Below are 25,425 nucleotides of genomic sequence, written 5' to 3' on the forward strand. Positions count from 1 at the left end.
TGCGATACGTCATATTCACGTAGCAGCAGCGGTGCTGAGAGAACACACTCGAGAAACGGTTTAGCGACGAGACATCGATCTACATATCAAATATTAGTTACAAATTATTGGTCATTTTCTAAATAATACAATTATAGTGCATCTATGAATATGTAAATATGTAAATATTATGTAAATAGAGCATTTTCCACCGGCGCAAATATGTTAAGCGATAAAAAATGCCGACTTGTATCCGCTTTTTAAATCGATGCGAATCACTGATTCATGTTCTCAAAATTCATGCAATAAATTTTTTTTGGGTTTATTTTGTTTTTTAATGTGTGTGTGTTTTAGTTTTTCCCTTCGTTCTCCCCTTTTTTTTGGCCAAAAAAACCCCAGATGATATCTTCCTGCATTGTTGACTGCATGTGTTTGACCCCTGACAGTTGCACAAGTTCAGACTGTGGCTGCTTCTTGTGTTCTCACAAACACACACACACACACACACACACACACACACACACACACACACGTACTCAAAACACTTTTGGAGTTCAAGTTCTTCTGCGATAACAAGCAAAACGAATCCATCATCCGCCGAACTTCCTTTCTCCGCCGAATATCCGTTGACACGCCGAGACCACAAATCAGCGCGAACGCACTCTGCGCCAGAGTTCGCCATGGTCCATATTGTTCATCCGCTCTCGATAGGTTGCATAAGGACGTTAATCTGTTTGGACTGGCCCCGCTTCGCCGTTCTCAAACTTCCCAGTGTTAAGACCCGGGACACTCAATCTTCTCCAGTTGGCAGTTTTTCATTTTACAGAATGTGTGTGTTGAACCGTGCCAGTATTACACAGCGCACAGCTTGAGGACGTCTCGGGGAAAGCTTTGATCGCTGTTGATTTTAAATTCCTGTTGGTTTTGGCCAATGGGTTTCTAGTACAATCGGACGTCTATGAAGACGCAGGTTTTGTTTTTTTTCGCACCTTGACACATGTTATTTTTTTCTCTCTGACAACCTGTTTTGACCTCTTTTGAAGTCGGCGCCAACGTACCCTCGGAAGAACAAGGCGTCCGCGGCGTAGACAAACGAGCGGCTTATCACGAACGAAAACACGACACCTTCTTGTCATTCGGTAAACGTATAAATTTTCTGAGGACACAAAAAGGTTCGTGCCCGGGGGTAAATCCTGAGAGCGGCGTGTTGTGAGAGACAGCCGTAACAAAGTGGGCTATTAATCAGGATGAAGGAAACGCAGGTGGAAATTCGTTTTTATTTTTCATTCCATTAATCATGTAAAGATTTTAGTTTTCCCTCTGTACAGTTTCGTTTCTCAAGGTTTCGACCTGCCGAAAGGATTTGACCGTAATCGTCTACTTTGCTTTGGTTTCTTCACAGACTGGTTCTTATGATATTTGTTTTGGTGACCCCGGGTTTCAGACAAAGCTGGCGAGCGATTAGCCGTGGAGTACGGCGCGCTCCCGTCTGAGCGGGAACAATGAGAGCGTTTCTGCTCGAGCTGTTTTGCGGCCCATGGCGCTCGAAAAAACTCCTTCTTTAGCTAATCCCCTAATTTGATTTAGCGCTGTTTCCGCTTCCTCTCCTAAATCGCTCGGATCAAATGCAATTTCTATTGACCTCTAATACTTAACGAGAGGAATACAGTGCGTAATACGAGCTCTTACCCAAAGCGCTAAACCAAACTCAGCGGGGGTCTTGGTGGGGACTCGGCTAAAGTGCAATGTTATGCAAATTAGCAAAAAGCTCCAGTACTTCAGTTAGTATTATATACATTACATGCACTAGTTAGTGGACACCCGAGCATATGATTGGTACGTGCTTCATTTTAAACATCCCATAAGAGAGATGGGACGATGTTCCTCTAGATCTTGTGGAGATTTCTGCTCATTTAGCTACAAGGCGTGAGGAGGCCTGGAGTGCCGTTCACATTGATTCCAACGCAGGAGATCTTCCACACTTAGGTCTCCTAATTTAGGTGAAGGGAATATTTTTTCCAAGGCTTATTAGGGTTCTGTTTTTTTTTTTTTTTCCTCGATCGGAAACTTTCTGTGGGAATTAAATTAGTAAATGGGGGAAGGTGAATCTGTAGCAGGGAATGTAGTCGGGGGGGAAAGGCAAAACATTTCGGTCAAAACAACCAGATTTAATGGAATTTTTGTGGAATTTCTACCTGCACATTCTTCAATCACACGCACACTTACTGCAGGGTTACTGAGGCCACGCCCCTACACGCACCCCGCATTTCCTCTATCAGATAACACATTGTTTCTTAAATCTTTTCACGTAAATTACGTAAATGATAAATGTTGGAACGTCTGGATGTTGGATTGAGGAAAACCTCACGCGGGAAAATCCGCAGACATTTTGTACAATCAATGTGTCTGCGACATTACGGGAAGAGTTTGCAGAAGAACCACATATGGCTGGAAAAGTCTGGTGTTCCAAAATTTGCTCCTTGCTCACGTGGCAGCTCGATGGTGCTGAGATTCTAGGTCATGACCTTCCGATTTAGAAATCCAGCATCTCAACCACTCAACCTTGAATAATGGTCCATTTTGGTCCAAAGCCTCATTTCTACATCCGAGTAGAACGATAACGAGTCCGAAGCACAAAACCCCGAGTCAGCAAAAGGAAACATCTGATGGAGATTCAAATCCTGCACGGTGATTCGAAGACCTCGGAATCGAATTCCTTTTAATAAATGAATAAAGAAACGGTGAAGGAATTTTCATAATCAGGTTATGATGAGGTGTTAATGTATATAGAGGAGCCTCCTCATCATCATCGTATTCATCATCTCGACCAGCCATCGTTTATAATTAAACGTTTGTTAATAATAATAATAATAATTTAAAAAATTATATTTTTTAAACATAATTTTTTATTTTTTCGCAGCGTGAGCTTTTAAAACGGTTTTCTCCAAAGCACAGTTTAGTAGCTTTCTCACTTTTCCTGCATTTTGTTTTATTGTTTTATTCTGAGCTGCCGTTCGCTTATAGCGAAAGCGCAGACGTTAACGATACGTAAAAAAAAATGAATAAATAAATAAAACCCTGAATGTTTTTAAGAGTGAATAAGAACGAAGGGAATGCAGGAAAAAAAAAAAAGGAATTTCCGGAGTTTAATGTTCTATTCATGTGGTACGGTTTTATTTTTATTTTGTCCGCTGGTGAGTAACAGGGAAATAAAAGCCAGGAGTAAATTAGACGACTTGGCTTTTGATGGGTTTTTTTTTTTTTTTTTTTACAGCTACATCGTAATAACATGCGTAATAACACCTGCGCAACACCCCCCCCACACACACACACACAAAAAAAACCATTTTGTTTACAAGAAAATATTTTATTTATCTACGTTCGCACACTATCACCTTTAAAATAGTCTCTCTCAATACAGCGCCCCCTAGCTTTCCTGCCATGTCTGGAACGTGGCAATCAGCTTCTGCTATTCGTGTCGGATCTCCGCAACGGTGTCAAAACGCCGACCTTTAAGCTGGACGATGTCTGACGAGGTCTTTTTGTCACACTTATGAAGGTCGGTGCTTCCCGTGACTGTGCGTAATCTGTTGGCGAGTTGCCACCTCATATATATATAATAATTATATATATATATAATTATGCTGTATGGTCCGTAAGTATTTGGACAGAGACACAAGTGCGAGCATTTTTTATAAATTTTTCGCTACAGGATTGAAAATGAAGCAATACACTTTATGGAGAAACGCGTCTACACCTGAGCCTAAGGTTGGTGTGGTTTGTCTTTTTGAACACCCCAAGGGCGTTAGTAAAGTCGGGTAGGTGAGGTGTGAAGACCCGGGGTGCAGCCAGCATTCACATTCCTCCCAATTGGGTTGAAGCTCAGTAGCTGGAGATCTTCCACTCCAACTGATGTAAAGCAGAGCTTCATGGATCCATAGATCTTCACGCTGGAACAGGTTTAGATCTCCTAGTTCACATGAAGGAAAAATGTCATGCTTCCACATCGAAAGACATCTGATACAATTCGAGAGGAGAAGAGAAGAGTTTATTCATTTCCATGTTATAGCAGCAAAAAACCAAAACAAATATGAAGCAGAGACAAAAGAAAAAAAAATATATAAAACAAAAAAAAAAATCAACTATCAAACTAATTGCACCAGGTTGCACCATGTAAATTATTGTTAGTGCACAGTTTAAAAAATCATGTAATGTGTATTACGGTGACTGGTGCGCCCCCTAGTGTGCCTCCAACTCTGTGGTTAGAGTTTGTTGAAGAACCACAAGTTCGTTGTCCCAATAATTTTGACCAAAAGTATACGTGTCCATTGAATGGACGGGGGGAAAAAAGACTGCCTTCTCCTTTTCTCTCACTCTATTTATTTGTATTACTCTCTTCCTGCCCGTCAGGGTTTTCTTGTCAGCACCTCCCGGATGTACGCCTCCGTCTAGCTGTGGAGGTCTGGAAAAAAAAAAAGATGTATATGTAAGCGTATGTCTAGCGCTAATCCTGTGACGAGTGATGCTGATTGCCGGCTCTCGTGTCTCTTTCCTCAGGCTCTCTCTCTGATCGTTCTGCCCTTCATCCCAGCCTCCAACCTGTTCTTCCCGGTGGGCTTCGTGGTGGCCGAGCGCGTGCTCTACGTGCCCAGCATGGGCTTTTGTGTCCTGGTGGCTCACGGATTCAAGAGCCTGGTGTCCCGAGGGTAAATCTAACAAAACGTTCTTTATTTCTTTTCCTATGAAAAGAGTTTCCCGTACGACCTGCTGAACGGTAATAGACGTGAAATGGGTCGTGGATAAAACTTTTAATAAGTATGTAATAATCAATAATAATAATAATAATAATACAATAATCTGATTTGTACATGTTTTTACGCTGGATCCACTTCTTAACGCAACCCTCCCCATTTATCCGGGCTTGGGACCGGCACTGAGAGTGGCTGGGATTGGTTCCCTGACCGGGGTTCGAACCCGGGCCGCAATGGTTTTAAAAAAGTCTTAAATTTGACTTTGTAAAACCTGCAGAAACCCTGGATACTGCGTCCAAAAACAATATTATATAATTGTGTGCCTCCAAGTGTTTTTGCAACGGTTTGATAAAGAACCACGTATGGCTGAAAAAGTCAGGCGTTCCAACGCTTTTGACCGTACAGTGTATGTATGATGCAAAAACACCACTGCTTATCGCTCATGGAACACCAGAGCTTGACGTTAAATCACGGTGGCAGCAACATCAATGCTCGAACAAGGGTTTTTAAAAGGGTTCAAGATCAACTCAAAACGCGATCGAGATCGTCAGTTTGAATCAATTCAATTTTATTTCTATAGCACTTTGAACAATGGATGTTCTATAATTCGTCCATTCCGCAAAACTGCTTCGAGTTCACTTATATTTAAATGTATCCGCGATAGAAGGAGAAACTCCCTTAGAGGACATGAGGAGGAAACCTTGAGAGGAACCAGACTCAAAAGGTGAACCCATCCTCATCTGGGTGACCCCAAGAGTCACCCGAATGATTAAAGTCATAATATATCATTTAGAAATAATTGTCAGTGAAGGAAGTGCTTCAGAAGGTCATGAAAAAGATTTGAAACTAAAACCCGTAGATCAAAGTCAACTTGAAAGTCCTACACTGACCAAACGCTGACCTTTGAGCAGCATCTTTATCTTTAGGGAAGAAGGCGGAGCTAGGGAGGGTGCAGAAGTGAGATTAAGTTCCCGGCGAGAAACTCACATGTAAAAATTGGAGACTTGGTAACCCACGTGGGCAGAGTACACTGACTTATGAAGTTCGGCGCTCCCTGTGACTGTGCGTGCAGCCTTGTGCTGCCATCTGTTGGCGAGTTACGGAACTTGTTTTAAGTTTTTGCTACACCTCGAGTTTGATCAGATCAGTTGAAAACGTAAAAACAGGATAATCATCACAAATCTCTCAGAAGACTATGCAGGCTAATTCCTAGAAAAACCCCTTTCACTATTAAAACCATATGAAATCAACCGCACATTTTTCAACTTTAACAATGGAGTCTGTCGTTTTTGTTTTTCTTCTTTTGATCGTTCGCTCGAAACGAACGCATTCCTTTGTTTATTTCGGTTCATTCTGGTAAAACCAGAATGAACCGAATTAATGAATTCTGTTTTACCAGAAGGAACTGAAATAAACAAAGGAATGCGTTCGTTTTCATGCGGTTGATTTCATATGGTTTTAATAGTGAAAGGCGTTTTTCTAGGTAATTAACACTATTGCACCAAACACGTATGACTCAACAGTTTTCCTCCTCCAGGGCTCTGAAGAAAGTCTCCTGGGTGTTTATGGGCGTTCTTCTCACCACGCACGCCGTGAAGACGTTCTACAGGACCTGGGACTGGGAGTCGGAGTACACTCTGTTCACCTCTGCTCTAAAAGTATGCATATCTTTTAACCGATCGTTTCAAACAAATATAAACAACAACATTTGCTGGAGGTTCTGTGGAAAATGATTGACGTTCTTGGAGTTGTTTTTCAGATGACGCACTCGTAACGAGAAGCAATGGAATAACGGTGATAACGATTTCACTCCATTTCCACTGAAAGCCTCTGCGCTTTTGTCTTCGGGTTATAACCTGATCTCCTCGTCTGCCAGAAGAATTTAAGAAAAACAACACGATTGGTCACGTCGATTATCGCGTACGACTTTGCACTTTGTGTGACACGACATGAATTTAGCAGGAGACGTCAATCAAACGTGAATCTTTTAGTAACCTTTCTGCATTTTGTTCCTTTTGTTTCTATGCAACTAACTACAGCAGGTCCTTTTGTTTCACCAACCAAATTTATAAATGTCCAGATGATCCACTTTATTTTCAGTGGAAAATCCTCCGTTAGGATGAAGAACAGCTTCTCACGCTCTTAGAATCTGGACACTTCGTTTCTCTCCGAACATTCAGGTGAAACATCTGCCGTGCCTTTTTGTAAAATTCGCCAAAGTTGTTCTTCACTAGTTGGAGATGTTCTTGTTCATCCCTGAGCAGTTCAGTAGGATTTAGGTGTGGTGACCGGGTCGTTCCATGAAAGATGTCCAGATGTTTTCTCTCTAAATAACACTTGCAGAACTTAAACGTACGCTTCTGCTCATCGTCTCGTCCTACGGTAAAGTTGGTCCAATCAGCCGCTGACGGAACCGCATGGTGGTGAAGTATGGGCCGGTTGCCATGTCTGGTTTTTTTCCACTTTTCGATTAAGTCTCCAAAACAACCCCAAACCATTAATCTTCCACCTCCATGATTGACTGTGGGGGTGAGGGAGTCTGGTCACATCTTCTCTCCTGTTCTCCATCGAGACAAAAATGTCCCATTTGGACTCCACAGAAGTTTCTTCCACTCGTTCACTGTCCAATTCCTGTGTTTTTGTCTTCAACCGAGTCCGTTGCATGGAAACAAAAGGCGCGATCGTGCGAAAGCTGCAGAAGAACTTCTGACACGAATAAACACAGGATTTTCTTCCTCTTTTATTTCTAAGCTGCTTGTCAGCATTCATCCTCCGCAGCCTCCATCATTTTCTTCCCACTCATCTTTTTATTATTTCTCTCATTTGTATTAAAATTGTGCGCGGCGCAGCAGAAGGTTTAACGAGGTCACGGTTCTTTCCCATTCCTAATTTTCAGAATGTTTATTATATTGACCCGTCTTTCATTTCCAAACGGTAATACGGATTTATCCCAACTCGAATACATATGTGAAGTGCAAAGTCAGGACTAGTGGCCAGAGATGGAGTGGTAAATAAAATACAGCTCCAAAGTTGTTTAAAATGCCCACACACACTGCAACAACCCTTTCAGGTGTCTTTCTGTAGATCACATGGCTGTGAGGTCGTGGTCGTCTGAAAGCTTCTGAAATGCTGAATCGGTAATAATGAGATTCTGTAACTGAGTAACACATCAGATTTCTATGATGCGAGTCGCACGTTCCCATGATGAGCAAAGCATAACCTTGTGATGGAGAAGACGTGTTAGAAGAAAGATTTGTTACAAGAATCCTAATTCTATTCATTCATAAATAGATGATGATGATGATGATTTCATTCTAACTTGCGAGATCAGGGGTGTAACGCTACACAAAACGTTCACGTTCGTAACGAACCCTAAAACTGCAGTTTATTATTATTATTAATATTATTAACATTATTATTATTATTAACAATATTATTATTATTATTATTATTAACGTTGTTATTATTATTATTATTATTATTATTATTATTATTATTATTATTATTAACAATATTATTATTAACAATATTATTATTAACGTTATTATTATTATTCACATTATTATTATTATTAACATTTTATTATTTTATTATTGATATTAACATTATTATTATTATTGATATTAACATTATTATTATTATTATTATTATTGATATTAACATTATTATTATTATTATTATTATTGATATTAACATTATTATTATTATTATTATTATTATTGATATTAACATTATTATTATTATTATTATTATTAACATTATATTTATAATTATTATTATTATTATTATTATTAACATTATATTTATTATTATTATTATTATTATTGATATTAACATTATTATTATTATTATTATTATTGATATTAACATTATTATTATTATTATTATTATTGATATTAACATTATATTTATAATTATTATTATTATTATTATTAACATTATATTTATAATTATTATTATTATTATTATTGATATTAACATTATTATTATTATTATTATTATTATTATTATTATTAACATTATATTTATAATTATTATTAACATTATTATTATTATTAACATTATATTTATAATTATTATTATTATTATTATTATTATTATTATTATTATTAACATTTGTGAACAGCAACAGTTTACATTTTTAAAACAATTTGAAATAAAATGCCTTTTTTTTGCTTAAAATAATATATAAAATATTTTAAAATAAAATAGAATAAATTGATTATCAATAAAAAAAATATTAAATTGATAAAATTGAGAAATCGAATTAAATTGGCACAAATTTAATTGATTTAAATAAAATGTGATAAATAGAAACCTTTTCAAAGTAAAAATTTGTTAGATAATACAGATGTGTATATAGATGTGTGTGTGTGTGTGTGTGTGTGTGTGTGTTTTATATTTAATCTAAAATCTTCTGAACTGTTCTACTTATTTCAGCACACTTTAACAAACGTCTTCAGTCCCTCCATCCTTCGTTCATTCACTCAAATGTAAAATTTGGAGTATTTTTCCTTTTAATAGAAATTCTTGAAGCTGGACATAAAACTCTAAAGAATCCTAGAAGCGCAAGACGGCGACTAAAGAAACTCGCTTTATATGTTCCTCTGGAAACTCGGATTGTAACTGCGTTCCGCACGTTTAAAAAAATCGCATTTGGTACACGTGTGCACTCACACCCCTGATCGGTACCAGTACTGAAATCATTTTGATACCATTCTCACGGATTTGTACCAACATTCCATTTCATTTTATTACAGGGTTACCGCGGGGTCTTAAAGTCTAAATCTACATTTTAACCTTAAAAACAAAAAAATTCATAAATCATTCGTAAATCATTTTAAGCAGGTGTTCTTAAGGAGTTCTCCGATGTCCATGTCACGCTGCCTCCAAGGCTTATAGAAATGCTTTTTGTCTGTTTCCATTGCGTTGTAGTTTTTATTCTTTCACTAGTCCAAATTTATATAATTCGCTGTATTACGAATGCAAATGAGACCAACAGCCATTGAGCTTCCTGTTACTCTCGGCTCGGGTAAAGCCAGTCGCTAACAATGTACTCATGCGTGTTTGATGTCGTTTTATAGATTTAAAATTTTATTTTAAATGGACTTAAAAAGGTTTCAAAAAGTCTGACTTGCAGAAACCCTGTATTAGAAAACACTATACAGCTGGTTATTTGTGCAGTCACCCAATCAGCCAATCAGATCGCAGGAATACAGTAAGTAAAAGTTTAGAAATACTGATGAAGGGCTTTAGGAAATGTTCACACTGAACACCAGGATCAAGTTCATGGAGAAGATACAAGTAGGTTCCCATTGTAGCCGTGTGTATTTCTGTTTTTTTGCCAAAAGGCTTTAATACATGCTTTTCTGCTCAACACGTTTGTACAGAGTGGTTATTTTTAGACACCGTATATATCCAGTCCTGACGTTCTCCTCGGCCTTCTGTGTTCAGGGTTCAGAAAGGCGTTTCCACCTGCAGAACTGTCGCATGAATTCTTGAAACACCAACTAAATAAACCCTGATTTGAGGAGCACAGAGCTTTCTGCGTGAAGGAGAACCCAGGATGCTCCTGATCGAACCTTGTTGTTTAACTCACGTTATGTGCTCGTTTTTTTTTTCCAGGTGAACAAGAACAACGCCAAACTCTGGAACAACGTCGGCCACGCTCTGGAGAACCAGAACGATTATGAGCGAGCGCTCAGATATTTCCTCCAGGCTACAAGAGTGCAACCAGGTACGAGTCACGCCCGAGCGCTCGCGTCGCTTGAGGAACGTTCCGGATTCACGTGCGGTCCATTTTTATATCCATTTTTTTTTTTTCTCTCTTTTCTCACGAAAGAATTTTCAATCCGAAGTCGGCCCAAAGCGAAAGTCAAGCATCCGTGAAGTTGTTTTTGGAAGAATGAACCCTAATCACGCCTTTTTTATGATTTTGGCGATGGTGCTGAGAACAGCGTCCAGCAACGCAGCATATCAAAAGAGCATCCTTAATGAGATTTCACGGGGCGTTAGAAAAGCACGGCTCGTCTTTTTCTCGCTCAGAAGTATCCATTCAAGAACGTCGTTAAGTTTTACAGCTTGTCTGCTGCCAGTATACACACATCAGCGAGTCTGGGGTTGTTGTTGTTGGTTAGTGTTTCATCGTGTTTTTTTTAAGATTCCATAGTCCTGCATCGCTTTGCTTTTCAGAACACTGGGGTTCCCAGGAGCCACTGCACTGTTATCCGTTTCCCGCCGAGCCGCGAAAAAAACACACGTATCCTGTTCCATAAATCATAAGGATCCGCCGCAACGTCCTGGCGTCGCGTGACAAACCGTAAACCCCACGTTTCTTTTTATACAGATGACATAGGCGCCCACATGAACGTCGGAAGAACGTACAAGAACCTCAACCGATCCAGAGAGGCTGAAGAGGCGTACCTGGTCGCTAAATCTCTCATGCCACAGGTACGACATGAATGCAGAAGGTTTACATAAATAAATACGTTCCCAGGGTCAGTACACCCAAAGCGTCCCGGTCAGACAGACTTTATATCCTGCATCAGCTCTAAACTTTTGCTAGCTCTGGATTTTTTTTTTGTTTTGTTTTTTTTTGCTTTTACTTTTAAAGTTAAATTACTGAAATACTCTAAAGATTTATTTATTTATTTATTCATTCATTCATTTATTTATTTTGAAGCGTTGTAAAGGAATACCAGGATATCAGACCAAAGGCACACAAATAAATACATTTATTTTAATATTAAAAAAAATTAATTAATAATTATATATTATTATTATTTTTTTTTAGATATATAAAATTATATATTTTTTTCAGAAACGTTTACTTTTAACATTTTAAATTACTGAAATACTCTTTCAATTTATTAATTTAGTTTTATTTATTCATTTATTTATTTCGAAGCATTGTAAATAAATACCAGGATATTTAGATAGATAGATAGATAGATAGATAGATAGATAGATAGATGGATAGATGGATAGATGGATAGATGGATAGATAGATAGATGGATAGACATTCATTCATACATTCATTCATTCATTCATTCCCCCAGAACTTTCTAACTATAGAATATATTTGATTCAGGGTGAAATTCTTTAGTTTCCAATTTTTCTTTTTTTTTTTAATTATAATTTTTTTTTAAATAAGCATGTAAAAGGGCAACGGTGTATATGAGTAGATTTTTGATTTTCAAAAAATACCTGACTGGAAAAAGATATGAGAACGATTAACATTATTTAGGGGGGAAAAGTGGAAAAAAAAATTCAAATAAATATTTACATAATATTAGCATATTTAAATATTTAAAACCTCTTTAGATGGATTTATTTAGAAGAGTTCTAAACAGATGCCATGATATTGTATTGAGGCACAGATTTTTTTTCCCACCTGTAGAATGCGTTTGATTTACATTGGACTTCTCTATTTGTTTTTGCAGCTGTGTATATGGGATTAGACTCTTGAATTTGGAAAAAAATCACTTTTTTTCGAGCTGGAAAAAGTTAGAGTAAAGAGTTAAAAGGACAATTAACATTTATTGGGAGAAAAGGTGTAGGAAAAGAAAAGGAAATAAAACATTATGGACAAACATTCGGACACCTGCCTTTTCAATTCATCTGAACATCAAAAATGTACAAGTTTGTTCCTTATAATTATACATTCGTGGCGAATGAACGAGCCACAACGACTGATGTGAAGGAAAAACTCTTAAGATGGTAAGTGGAAGAAACCTTGAGAGGAACCAGACTCGAAAGGGAACCTGTAGTCATCACCGAACATCCATACGTAACGGTTCCATCATTAAGGTGTGAGTTCAAAGTGCTTAAATACAACCTGTGGTCATGAGCACATTGTAGCAGACTGTGGATGTTAAAGTCCAAATCCTTCCTCAGGGTTCTTGAGTTGCTCAATTACTTCATGCGGAACCATCTCTAGCTGCACAGTGTGGTCTCCAAACGAAGAGAACCCCATCCAACGTATCTCCAGAAGAGTGGAGTTTTTTATAACTGCAAATTGGCACTAAATGTGGAAGGGGATGTTCAGTAAGGAGCACATACCAAATTTTTGTTCCTACAGTGCACATCCAAATAACGACTTCCAACGAAGTAGTATCACGTGTCTCGTTAATGACGTGTAAACTCAGCTCCCTGGTGTCAGGTGTTTGAATCCAGCCTGCAACCCATCAGATAATCATCAGAACCATGTGAACTCAAACAGCTTCGTTTGAAAAAACAACAAACGTCTGAGAGTTTAATAGCATCGAAGCAGCGAAGCGAAAAACGTCTGTCACAATATTGGTGCTCGGTGGATTCGCGAGTGAGCGATGAGCGGGGTCTTGGCAGGCGTGCAAGCTCACAAACAAAACTTCCGCCAGGATAAATAATGTAGTCCTCCACATCAAGTTGTGAAACGCGGCCTCGAGGAAATCAGGCTGAAAGGCGTGGGAGACCGATTTCCACGTTTCGAACAACAGCAGCGTCGCGGCCGGGTTTTAATTGTGTAATTCTCATGACAGCAGCCGTGCCTTTGTTCCCTCAGTCCTCGTGTCATCGACCTCTTGTTCCGCCACGGGGTGGAATAGTTCTTTATTGAGAAAAAAAAAAACTCCATAGGATCTTCTCGGTGAACTTCACAGCTTGAAGTGACTTTTTTTTTTTGTTGTTGTTGTTTTACGATTGCGGTTTATGACGAAGAATCCGGATTAATGTGTAAGAAGAGACTTTGAAGATCCCGAATTTTCTCGGAAAACGTTCTGATGTGCAGTCGTATATCGAGATATCGAGGATTGGTCTATAGAGCTTATCAGGGCCTGATGGTGTGTTTGGGACCTGAATGACACGATCAAAGACGTATCTAGAGGGCAGGAAGTGTGCAAAGTGCAAAGTAATCAGTCATTTATCAAAACACACACACACACACACACAGAATGAACATACAGTTCAGGTATACGGGGAGAGTGGACGAAAGTGGGATGGAAAGATTGGATTTCTGATCAAAGGTCATGAGTTCAAATCCCAGCACCACCAAGGTTGCACAGTTGGGCCCTTGAGCAAGGCCCTTAACCCTGAACTGCTAATTTGTAAGTCGCTTTGGATAAGAAGGTCTTCCAAATACCAAAAATGTAAATCCAAAGGCTAGAAAACTCTAGATGATTATCAGCTCCACAATGTTCTTTTACAGACAGCATGAATTTTACTCATTTATAAAAAAAGAAACATTTTTAAAGTCTGTTACTTATTCACAGTGGGGGCCCTTGAGCAAGGCCCTTAACCCACAACTGAGGTGTATACCTGAGATCTTCCACTCCAACCCATTGAAAGCAGATCCTAATGGAGCTGACTTTGTGCACAGGTGCATTGTCATGCTGGAACAGGGTTTGGGTCTCCTAGTTCAAGTGAACTTCATGCTCCCTCTTCATGTGTACCTTCTGCTTTGCGATAACAGTTTAGGAAAGAACCATGTACGGCTGGAAAAATCTGGTTTTTTTATACATTTGTCTGTATACTAATATATAAATAAAACGTCAGTGTTTCTATAGCAACCGGTCGTGCACAAGGCCTCGTACGAGGTTGGAGAAAACCAAAACGGGAAACGTCACCAAATCGATCAGAAGATCTAGTGATCCTGTCCCTTCCTTCTTTCCACTTCGTTTTGAGCTCCTACTCCCAGACGGGAACTCGAGAACCATGAAGATGGATTTGGGCTGTAATGAGTGGAAACACGACTAGTTACAGCTGCAACCTCGAGAATGATCAGGTTCTAATGAATGGACTTTCAGTGTGGATGAGGAGGGGGTTCCCTTTTGAGTCTAGTTCCTCTCATGGTTTTGTCCCAGGCTGTCTCATTAGGGACAAACTTACAGGACTGTAAAGTGTGTATGGTAATCTGTTGGACAATGTCCATCATTAAAAGCTCTATTGGAATTGAATTGAAATGTATAGAATAGAGCCAATCCGAAACACATGACGATATTTGGATTTGTGCTACACGTTTATCTCATTCATACAACTCGGCAGCTATGTGGCTACTCCTGGGCCCCTGAGTAAGGCCCTTAACCCCATAGCTGCTCAGTTGTATTAATGAGATAAATGTAAGTTGTTCTGGATATGAACATCTGCCAAAATGGCATATGTGGGAGTGGCTTTTTCTTTCTCTCTCCTGCTCAGCAGTGGATGAAGTTCAAGAGTAAAAGTAGACACTAAAATGTGACTCCAGTAAAAGTGTCCCTTTAATCTTTTACTTGAGTACATTTGAAGGCAAAAACTTTTGTACTTTTACTAAAGGATCCAAAGTAGTGATTTATTATAATTATAATGTTCCTATTATCATTTTTATCACAAGATTCTTTACTTAATCACCTCACTTTATGTGAACAGACTCGAATGTGACTCTCAGCACACTGATCTATTAATAGAATGATATTAATGACTCAAACACTGATTGATTTTTATTACAATCATCATGAGCCCGAAACCTTTCAAACAAATTATGTAAATGAGGTCACGTGTGTTGTGGTGAGTTCGAGTCTGGAGTTTCATCATTATTTATTCCTCTCTAAATGTTCTGCTTGATGTTGAACTGATACTGAACTGTGTGTTGGTGATCAGTAGATACACCAAGCGCTGATCAGAACACACGTAAAACAGAGCGTGCGCTCGATCCTGATTGGTGACTCGCTGCGTGTTTCACCAGTTACGTTTTTATCCACAAAAAGAAATTCAAATGTAGTCTAGTAAAAATTTGATTTGGTTTTGAAATGTAGTGACGTTACAGTAAAATCTCCTTAAATGGAAACACTTCAGTAAAGTACAAATACGTAATTGTAACGAATTTCATGTACTTCCTGTCTGCCCACCACTGCTTCTGCCATCACAGCGTCACTACCCAATCGGACACGTCTGTAAGCTCATGTGTGTGTGGAAGAGGGCAGACGGAGCTTTTTACCCTGCATGATGATCTGTAATGTCACTCAATGATATGGCGAAATTTAGTTTGGAAGCTTTTGGGAGGAAAGTAGTCTCCAGTTCCGGCACAAGTTTTCTGAAATCTTTAGGAGGAAGAGAAGTTTGTAGCTGGCATTTAAACGAAGCCTAAGAATGAGCGACCTAAACGATGAAACGTGGCTGTAAACGCTCACTGCGATAAATAAATAAATAATTAAAATGCACTATAAAGGTTGCAAAGAAACACTTTTATCAGGGAATAAAACTTTCTGCTGTTAACACATTTTTCTTTTTTCCTTCTTTTTTTTTTTTTTTTTTTTTTACTGTCCACTGATTATTTTCTTATAGCAGCCCTGTGTTTTTAATGCCGGTTTGTGTTAGTTCATCTCCGACTGCATGCTGTTTTCCACCCTTTCCAGGTGATTCCAGGGAAGAAGTATGCGACTCGTGTGGCCCCGAACCACCTGAACGTATACATCAACCTGGCCAACCTGATCCGAGCCAACGACTCACGGCTGGAGGAAGCGGACCAGCTGTACAGGCAAGCCATCAGCATGAGGCCTGACTTCAAACAAGCCTACATCAGCAGGTAGAGCCGTAATTTTCAGCATGGACTTCCTGTATTAGATCCAGTACTAAATCTTCACTTCCTCTCAGCGTCTCAGCGATGTGCCTTGTCCGTCTGGTGTCCAGAAAAACGCATTCCTTGGCACGTTTGAGGTTGAAATGCTGCAAAAATGGGATCAGCTGGGAATTAGACAAGTAGCTTTCCATTAGGGAGAATGTTGAGGAACGGAGGGTGAATCATTTCTCACGACCTTCCACCGCTAACTTTCGCATAGTCTTCGAATATAACAGTAAATAGACAACGCTTTTCAGCGTACCCGTAAATGGATAAAAGCTTTACAATGTTCCTCAATACATGCGATTCCGAATATACATTTTCAATTCATAAAACTCGTCCCTATGCGTTATCCCTAACGAGTGAGACAGAGGTGAAGGTGGCGAGGGGAATAAAACACCCTGAGAAGATATGAGGAAGAAACCTTGAGAGGAACCAGACTTGAAAGATGGATCCAACTTTATTTTACACAACAATGAAATGAGGTTTAGCATCTACCAGCAGTGTAAATATTAGCAATTGTGCAAATAAATATGCAAATTTATGTAAATCATGTCGATATTTAAGTAGATTTACACTCTGTGGACAAAAGTATTGGGCCACCTGACCTTTACTTCCATATGTGGTTCTTCTCCAAACTACAAAATTTTGTGTTTGTTCGAAAACCCAAACCTGTTCCGGCATGGCAATGCTCCTGTGCACCAAGCGAGCTCCATAAAGATCTGCTTTACATGGTGTGAAGCGGAACATCTAATGCTTTGGAGCTCTGACCTCAACCCTACTGAACATCTTCGGGATGAACGTGAACGCTGACTGCACTCCAGATCTCCTCACCTTCTCACCTTCATCAGTGCCTGACTTTACTAACACCCTCATAGCTGATGAACACAAATGTGTGGAATGCTGAGGGAAAGAATCCTCATCTGGACAAATTGCTCGTCGGAATAAAAGATCATTTTGACCTATTAAAATTACTGTACTTGGGTCTCTGTCCAAATACTTATGGACTAAATGGCGTATTATATCCTATAATGTAAATGTGTATATATATATTTATTTATTTAAGTTTTTACATACAGTTGGTGTTTTGTTTTTGTTTTTTTCTTTCCTCTCCCCTCTTTTCTGAGAATTGTGTATCTCCGTGTTCTTCTTCCAGAGGTGAGCTCCTGCTGAAGATGAACAAACCCGGCGAGGCGAAGGACGCCTACTTGCGTGCCTTGGAGCTGGACCGTACCAACGCCGACCTGTGGTACAACTTGGCCATCGTGAACATCGAGATGAAGGAGCCTTCGGAAGCCCTGAGGAACTTCAACCGCGCGCTGGATCTCAACCCACGTCACAAGCTTGCCCTTTTCAACTCGGCACTGCTCATGCAGGAATCCGGTGGGTGTGGCGAGAGAGAGAGAGAGAGAGAGTTCTGTTTGCACAAGCATTTAGTCTCACGTTAAAAGTTTAGTGTAAAACATTTACGAAAATGCCAATCGTGCTTCGTTTTCCAGTTTGAGATTCTCTAGAGGTTGTTTTTTCTTCCCCTTTTTTTCTTTTCTCAGTCAATCGTTTCTAATGCAGATCCATGCGTCCGTCCTTCGTGTAATATTTTCGACTGCTTCAAATTCGGTTTTGTTTTTCTAATGTTGTTTAGAAGTCGGAGTTTTTTGCATGTCCATATAATTGCGATTCGTGAGGGATGTGGGAGCTCAGTAATTAAGGCATTGGATTCTGGATCAGAAGGTCTCAGTTTCAAATCCCAGCACCACTAAGCTCCCACTACTGAGCCCTTGAGCAAGGCCCTTAACGCTCAACTGCCCTGGTTGTAAGTCGCTCTGGATGAGGGCGTCTGCCAAATACCGTAAATGTAAACGTTGATCTTGGGGCAAACGTCGATTTAGAGCAATCGTTCAAAGAAAAGTGGAATCCGATGAACTCTTACTGTTGTTCTACACATGATCATTTCTTTGACAGAGTATAGCTTAAGGGGGTGTGTATACTTTTGCAACCAGCGTATTCTAAGTTGGCGAAACCAACAGAAAACCAAAAATTTTGACTTTGTTCGCTAAGAGCTCTATTTGCATCTAGTGAGCATCCTATTCCAGATTTAGTCCCCAGTTTCTGTTCTAAGAACCTCCCACTCTTTTGGAAAGATGTTCCACACAGTTTTGGAGAGATGGTGGAATCAGGGTACTGTAGGTCAGGTGAGGTGAGGTGAGGAGGCCTGGTGGTGCAGTCAGCATGACAAATCCTCCAGATAGCTGTTCAATAGAGTTTAAATCTCCATAGCAGGAGATCTTTCACTCCCAATCCATGGAAAGCAGATCTTCATGAAGCTGGCTTTGTGCACAGAAGCACCGTCGTGCTGGAACAGGTTTGGATCTCCATTTCGTTTGGTCATCGGACGACACTCACAATTCAAGTCCTCTCGGAGAATGTTATCCGTTTGTGTAAGAGTTAGATATCGATTTCTGGATCTATTTTTAAGTTATTGATTGTTCAGAGGAAGAAAAGAAAAAACCAGAAGAATATTTTAAAAAGTATTTAGTGTGAGTCATCATGTGCTTCATGTACACTGGACCTGTGTTCTATCACACACAGGCACTGGAATGCAGCCAGAACCCAAGGTTTTTCACCTCATGAGATTTATGTTCTCAATAGGTGAAAAGCAGGATGGATTATTATGTTACGGGGAAGCGTTCGCCTTTCATGCGTTTGTCACTTGGCGTATTTACACACCCACCCTGCAGTAATGCGCCTTTTGTCTGTCGGTTTGTACACGAGGTGTACAAGAGAATGAGTTGCTCGTTCAGCTGAAGGTATGTGGGTGGAATTGGGAGCGGTCCTTCAGGGTAAATAAACTTGCCACCCGTTAGTTTGCAGACCTTGTGCTATTCTCGCTGGAGGAATTCGAACAATGATAACGATAATCACACAAAAAAAAAAAAAAAACAGCGCTGTGACGTTTTAAGCGATCGCTAAGAAGCAGAATGTTGGTTTACGGTCGAACGTCATGCTGTTTTTGAGACACGTTTAAAGTTCGAGCAACATTTCCGTTTTTTTGCCGCGGAGCCCCGGGTCCGTTTCCTGCCGAATGGTCGGGTTTTATTTCCTGCTTGGGCTCCTCGTAGTGGTGCAACGGATCACAAAACTCGCGGCCCGGATTACAGGATGAATCGGGTCCTTTTTTCCGATCGGCAAAAAAAAAAGGGGGGAGGAGACAAATATAATTTGCTTTCCATTTATCGCAGGAAAGGTTGCAGCAACGCTCCCAAGCATGTGATTTGAAAGAGGCGGGAGGCTTTTCACGTCCTTCTCCTCCACTGGCCATCGTTGTTGACCGATCAACACGTGAACACGTGACCGCTCTGCGTGGTTTTGAAATGACTTCAAAAGCGAAATATCAGCAGTCTCTCATTTTGCGATCGTTAAAAAAATTATCCAGAAACTTCAACTGACACCCTGACACTCTATTATCCAGAGATCAATCAATGCCTGCTATGGAGTCACTCTTCCTTTCGTTCTGTCAATCACAGTGGCATTGGCCAATCAGGGGTTTCCTTTACCTCATGTATGTAGAAGAGGGCTGATAGCTCTTTAGTTCTGAGCGTGAAATCAATTCAAAGTTGGTAGCTCCAAAAATGAAGAGGTTTTAACTCAGTAATTAGGTCATTGGACTCTGGATAGGAAGGTCGCAAGTTCACATCCCAGGCACACCATGATGCCACTTGCGGGGCCCCTTGAGCAAGGCCCTTATACCTCCACTTCTCAGTTGTAAGTCACTCTGAATAAGGATGCCGTAAATATAAATGTAAGCGAGGTCGGTTATATCTAATAGTCTCACGGGAAGCATGTCCTAGCGTTTATACTCCCTGTTTAGCAGCTGCCACATGACAGGAGAGACCTGGGCCAAGATACAAATGAAGTAGAAGCGGAGTACAGCCAGATCTCAAAGAGACACGATTAAATAAAATTGTAATCTAGTTTATAAGGTTTTTTATTTCATTGCATTTGTTTGATCATTTTGTCAGTCATCTGCAGAGCACATGGGATCCGCGCCGCTCGTTGGTTTTTCGCCTCGCGGACAAGTCTAGCTCCTCACCTGGAGATAGAGCGAGAGCGGCTCACTCAGTCGGTCTTTTCCAAGACGGGACTGTTTTGGTGCACATCTGAGTGTAATCTCGCCAAAACATCCACATCAGGGTTCCATTCCAGAACATTTAACACTGCATGTGTGAAAGATCAAGGTCTTATAAAAGCAAAATTGCTGATGTTTTCCAGCTGCTTTTGTTGACATATTTCCTTGGCGGTATGTTGGCCAGATGATTGTGGTCAGTAACAGAGGGCCGTCTGGTTGAGGTTGAGGCTTCAACCGACTTCTTGATGCCTGGACATTGTCATTTGCCTGTTGTGGTTTGAAATGACCGATCTCTTGCACAGAATTTGAACGATCACTAATCAAATTTTTATTTATTTTTTGCCCTAGGTGAGGTTAAGCTCCGCCCCGAAGCCAACCGCCGTTTCCTGAGCTACGTAGAAGAGGAACCCAACGATGCCAACGGATATTTTAACCTTGGCATGCTGGCCATGGACGCAGAGGAAAACGAAGCGGCAGAACGCTGGATGCGCAAAGCCATCGCTCTGCAGCCGGGTTTCCGAAGCGCTCTTTTCAACCTAGCGCTGCTCCTGACGCAGGGGAATCGCGAACGGGACGCTCTGGCCGTGCTGGACGAGCTCCTGTGGCACCACCCTGAGCACTCGAAGGGCCTCATCCTGAAAGGCGATATCCTCATGAACCAGTTGAAGGACACGCGCGGTGCACGCGAGGCCTTCGAGCGAATCCTGCGTTCCGACCCGGGGAACGTCCAGGCCAAGCACAATCTGTGCGTGGTGTACTTCGAGGAGCGGCAGCTGGCCCGTGCGGAGCAGTGTCTCCAGGAGACTCTGGCCATGGCGCCGCACGAGGAGTACGTACAGCGCCACCTGGCGATCGTGCGCGCCAAAATAGCCGCCCACAGCGCCGCCGGGAAGCCGGTAGACGGGGAGGAGGTCACAGAGAAACAACACAAGGCTCAGGCTCGAAGAGAGGAAGAACAGGACGCGGGGGAAGACACAACGGGAGATAAAAATTTGCGGAAATCCTCCCACGCCGAAAACTCCGGCGCCCAGGAGAAGAAGCTGGACGCCGACCAGCGGACTAAGAGCAAATCCACGCAAGAGATTAAAGACATCGAGAAGAAACGGGAGGCGGCGTTAAAGAGACTGGAGGAGATCGAGCGCATATTAAGTACCGATTAACCCTGTTAGGTTTTCGTTCGTTTGTTTGTTTTTTGTTTTGACTGGACTACTTTTGTAGATCTATTTAAAGCACAGGGAGGAGGAGGAGGAGGTTTGGTGGGAGGAGATGAGGCTTCAAGAGTTTGTTTATGCATTCGTTTGAGAACACTGGTGTTTCGGGTTTCAATAGGCTTTTTTACTGGGAGACAGGGTCACCCTTTCTTTTGACTTTCGAGCATCCTGACCAGCAGGAAAAAGCACAAAACTCTGTACTCATGAATGCCTAAGTGCTCTCTCTCTCTCTCTCTCTCGCTCTCTCTTTATCTCTATCTCTCTTTATATCTCTCTCTATATGTATTTTTTTAAACGGGGGGAAAATGGTATTTTATTGGGATCTACCATAATCGATGGATCAGTCGGGAAGAACCCCAGGAGTCAGTGTCACCGTTTCGGCGCCCAATCACGGACTTGAATCATCCAAAACTCAATTTTTGCGGAAGTGACGGCGTGCAAACGCTCAACTCGCGCTTTCTTCCCAGCGACGCCTTTTTTTTTTCCTCTGCACGTTGTGCTGTCAAGCGTTTCATAACATCCCTCCGACATCAACAACCGCTGGACGCTGATCTCACGGATTCCCGGTGCCGTGACCCGGATTTCATTTCGAGTCTGTTTTGTCACGGCTTTTATCGAGTTATTGGTTAAACGTGTGGGCTTTTTTTTTTCTTTTTTCTCTTATCAAGAACATATCTTGTACTCTATCCCTCACACACACACACACACACACACACCTCTACACCATCGAGTGGATTTGATTTGACAGGTTTTACTCATTTACGTATCCATGATTCACTTTACTTTTTATTAGTCTTTCCTCACCTTTTCCTTTTTATCTCTGCCCCGGTCTCGAGCTGAGAAGCCCGTGAGATTGTTTGGCTTGGATTTTGTTTCGAGCTTCAGGCAAATTGCTGCATGACTGCTGTAAAATGCACTTGAAGACCATTAAGAATGATTGATTCACCCTCCAGCTTCTAACACTTAAATATACTAATGCTCTCGCTTTCTCTCTCTCTCTCTCTCCTTTCCTTCTCTCGCTCTTTCTATCCCAGCACGACTCTGGGGCGCATTAAGGGCCTGCAGTTTCACGCTCACTGCATATAAACACTACAGATAATAAAGCCACTTCAACCAGATGACCTTTTACCCTCGTCTTCTTTTTTTTTTTTTTTTTTTTTGTCTTTACACATAACTGATATGGGATTTATTTTATTTTTATGCCGTTCCATCAGTAAACACTACTTCTCCATGAGCCCCTGACTGTCTCAAATAAATATTTTACACTGTATGCTTGTGGACACCTGATCATGTGATTAAAATTGTATTTTATTTATTTTGTTTTTATTTATTTCTTTTCTTTTTTTTTTACATCCCATTCTATATTGAGTCCTGAATGGCTGTAAGAATGTAAAGTTTGTGGACACCTGACAATATGATCGATTGTGCTTCTTTCTGAACATCCCATTCTACATTCAGTCCCCATTTACTGTAAGAACCTCCACTCTTTGGAAGGTGGTCCACTAGATTTTGTGGAGATTTGAGCTCAATCAGCCACAAGGGTGTGCGGAAAGTCGGGTGCTGATGTAGATGAGGTGAGGAGGCCAAAAAGAAATCATCCAATTCCAGCAGGCCACTCAAAATCAGTCCTCAAATCCTTCTGGTGTTGTAGCTGTAGTCCTGATGTCCATTGTTAAAGCTTTACAGATGTCACTATATGCTCATAGACTGATCCATATGCTGCAATCTGTGATGTCCAAACTTGTTTCTATCTTCTCAAGCATTTGTCCTTCAGAAGCTCTTCTGTGGGATTGGGCAAGAAGGTCGAACCTTCTTCTCCACATGCATATAGAGGCCCAAGCATCCATGTTCCTGTCTCCAGGTTCACCGGTTGTCCTTGCTTGGAGCTTCTTTTGTTGGTACAGACCTCTTAGCATAGCAGGAACATCTTACAAAACCAGCTGTTTTTGAAAATGCTGTAATCTTTGCTCTTCACAATGAGACATGGATGTTGGAAGCTCAAAGTTCACTGGTGTCCTTGCTTAGAGCTCCTTTTGTAGATACTAAGCTCTTCATACCAGGAACACCTCACCAAACCAGGCGCTCAGACCCACTCATCTAGACATCACAACATAGCTGTAATTGCAATCGTTCAGATTCTTATGCCTATTTGCCCATTTTTCCAGCTTCCAACACCTCAACTTTGTTGTGTTTAATACATCCCATGCCTTTGGTACGCCGTTGGTACTCACCCTAATCTTCAGCTATCTTTTCACTGCGTATATTGCCCACACCCACAGTGAGACTTTTTTCGCAAATAAATGTTTCCCTCCACCACTGGGGCATGTTTTCTTTTAAAATTATCTTTTTCTCACACTGTGGAAACTGCCCTCATTCCAAAGCCAAGATCACACGCACACACGACTCCGACCCCTGTGGTACGTCCATCTGCGAGTGCATTCGCACCTCCTTTGAGTATGTCCATCGGTGTGACACTCGTGTGATCCAACCCAACCTCTGTTTTTCTTCTTCGATCCTGTTGCTTTCTCTGGAAGATCAGAGTGTTGGCTCGCAGGGTGAAGATTAAAATTCTACGGCTCGGCTTTCCAATAAAACGCGTTTTGAACTGGGATGACGCTCGGCGTGAGCCCGGCCAAGTGAGAATAAAAAATAATTGGCTTTCTGAAGCGAATCCTTTGCTCGAGTGTGAATCAGCATGGGCCGGACGTTATTATTCTCATCCTACAGCAATTTGTTGAAACGTTTTAACGAACGACGTGTCGCATTTTCATCTGTTTTCAAATACCATTCAATATACATGTACAACATGGCAAAAGTTTGTGGACACCTGACCATAGGAGAAGAAAGTGCTTCTTTCTGAACATCCTATTCCACATTAAATCCCCATTTGCTGTTTGCTTTACTCCTCTGGGAAGATGTTCCTCTAGATCTTGGAGTGTCCTTGTGGAGATTTTGTGCTTATTCAGCTACAATGGTGTTAGTAAAGGCAGGTACTAGAGTAGTGGAGACGAGGAGGTCTGGGGTACAGTCAGCGTTCATATGCATCCCAAAGGTGCTCTAAAGCAGGAGATCTTTCACTCCAAACGTTGTAGATCTTCATGGAGCTGGCTTTGTGAACAAGGGGGAATTTTTATGATGGAACAGGTTTGGGTTTGTTAGTTCAAGTGAAGGGAAAAATGTTATGCAGCATCCAAAAACAGTTGTGTGCCTCCAACTTTGTGGTGTCCTCCATCAATTTTGGGGAAGAACCACATATGGCTGGAAGAGGCAGGTGTCCCAATACTTTGATGAGAAGCTCCTCCTCAAACTGTTATGGATTACTCCAACTGGAGTCTCCTTACAGCAAACGTCCAATATCATCAATTACACTTTTTTGTTTTTTTTTCTTAAGATTTGAAGTATTACAAATTTCTTTGACGTGTTGCTATGGAAACGATAATGTATTCGGACGAATGAAAACATTACATGATCCACAATTTCTGACCAATCAGAATTCAGCATCGCTATGGTAAATTAAACCATTAAGCTGCTTTTTTCTATTTATCTCTTTATTTTTTTATTTCGTTTCTTTTTTTTTTTTAGGCCGAACAGCGCGTCATCGAAAGTCGAGGCTGTGCGCAGGAGCCGCCCGGCTGACATTTGATCTCACGCAGACGTGTAATGCGATGACGCGGCGAGCCCACGTGATTGGCCGATTTAAATCATTATTTGATTAAAGAATCAATGAGGCTTTTGAGGACCTAATTTTTCCTGATTACTCTTGAAATGCTGGTGTATACAGCCCGGGT

General features: G+C 40.8%; 1 protein-coding gene across 1 annotated transcript in view; it reads left to right on the forward strand.

Annotated features, from left to right (window-relative positions):
- Window positions 1-22,755, forward strand: part of tmtc3 (transmembrane O-mannosyltransferase targeting cadherins 3) — a 45,939-nt gene extending 23,184 nt beyond the window's left edge. Inside the window, exons 8-14 of the mRNA XM_046849606.1 lie at window positions 4,537-4,685; window positions 6,268-6,388; window positions 10,356-10,467; window positions 11,077-11,180; window positions 16,098-16,267; window positions 17,457-17,683; window positions 20,775-22,755. Coding sequence (XP_046705562.1) covers window positions 4,537-4,685; window positions 6,268-6,388; window positions 10,356-10,467; window positions 11,077-11,180; window positions 16,098-16,267; window positions 17,457-17,683; window positions 20,775-21,586 — 1,695 coding nt within the window. The 3' untranslated portion in view covers window positions 21,587-22,755. The remainder of the gene's footprint in view (window positions 1-4,536; window positions 4,686-6,267; window positions 6,389-10,355; window positions 10,468-11,076; window positions 11,181-16,097; window positions 16,268-17,456; window positions 17,684-20,774) is intronic.
- Window positions 22,756-25,425: the final 2,670 nt, after the last annotated feature.

Source organism: Silurus meridionalis, chromosome 5, assembly GCF_014805685.1.
Source record: "Silurus meridionalis isolate SWU-2019-XX chromosome 5, ASM1480568v1, whole genome shotgun sequence".
NCBI lineage: Eukaryota > Metazoa > Chordata > Actinopteri > Siluriformes > Siluridae > Silurus > Silurus meridionalis.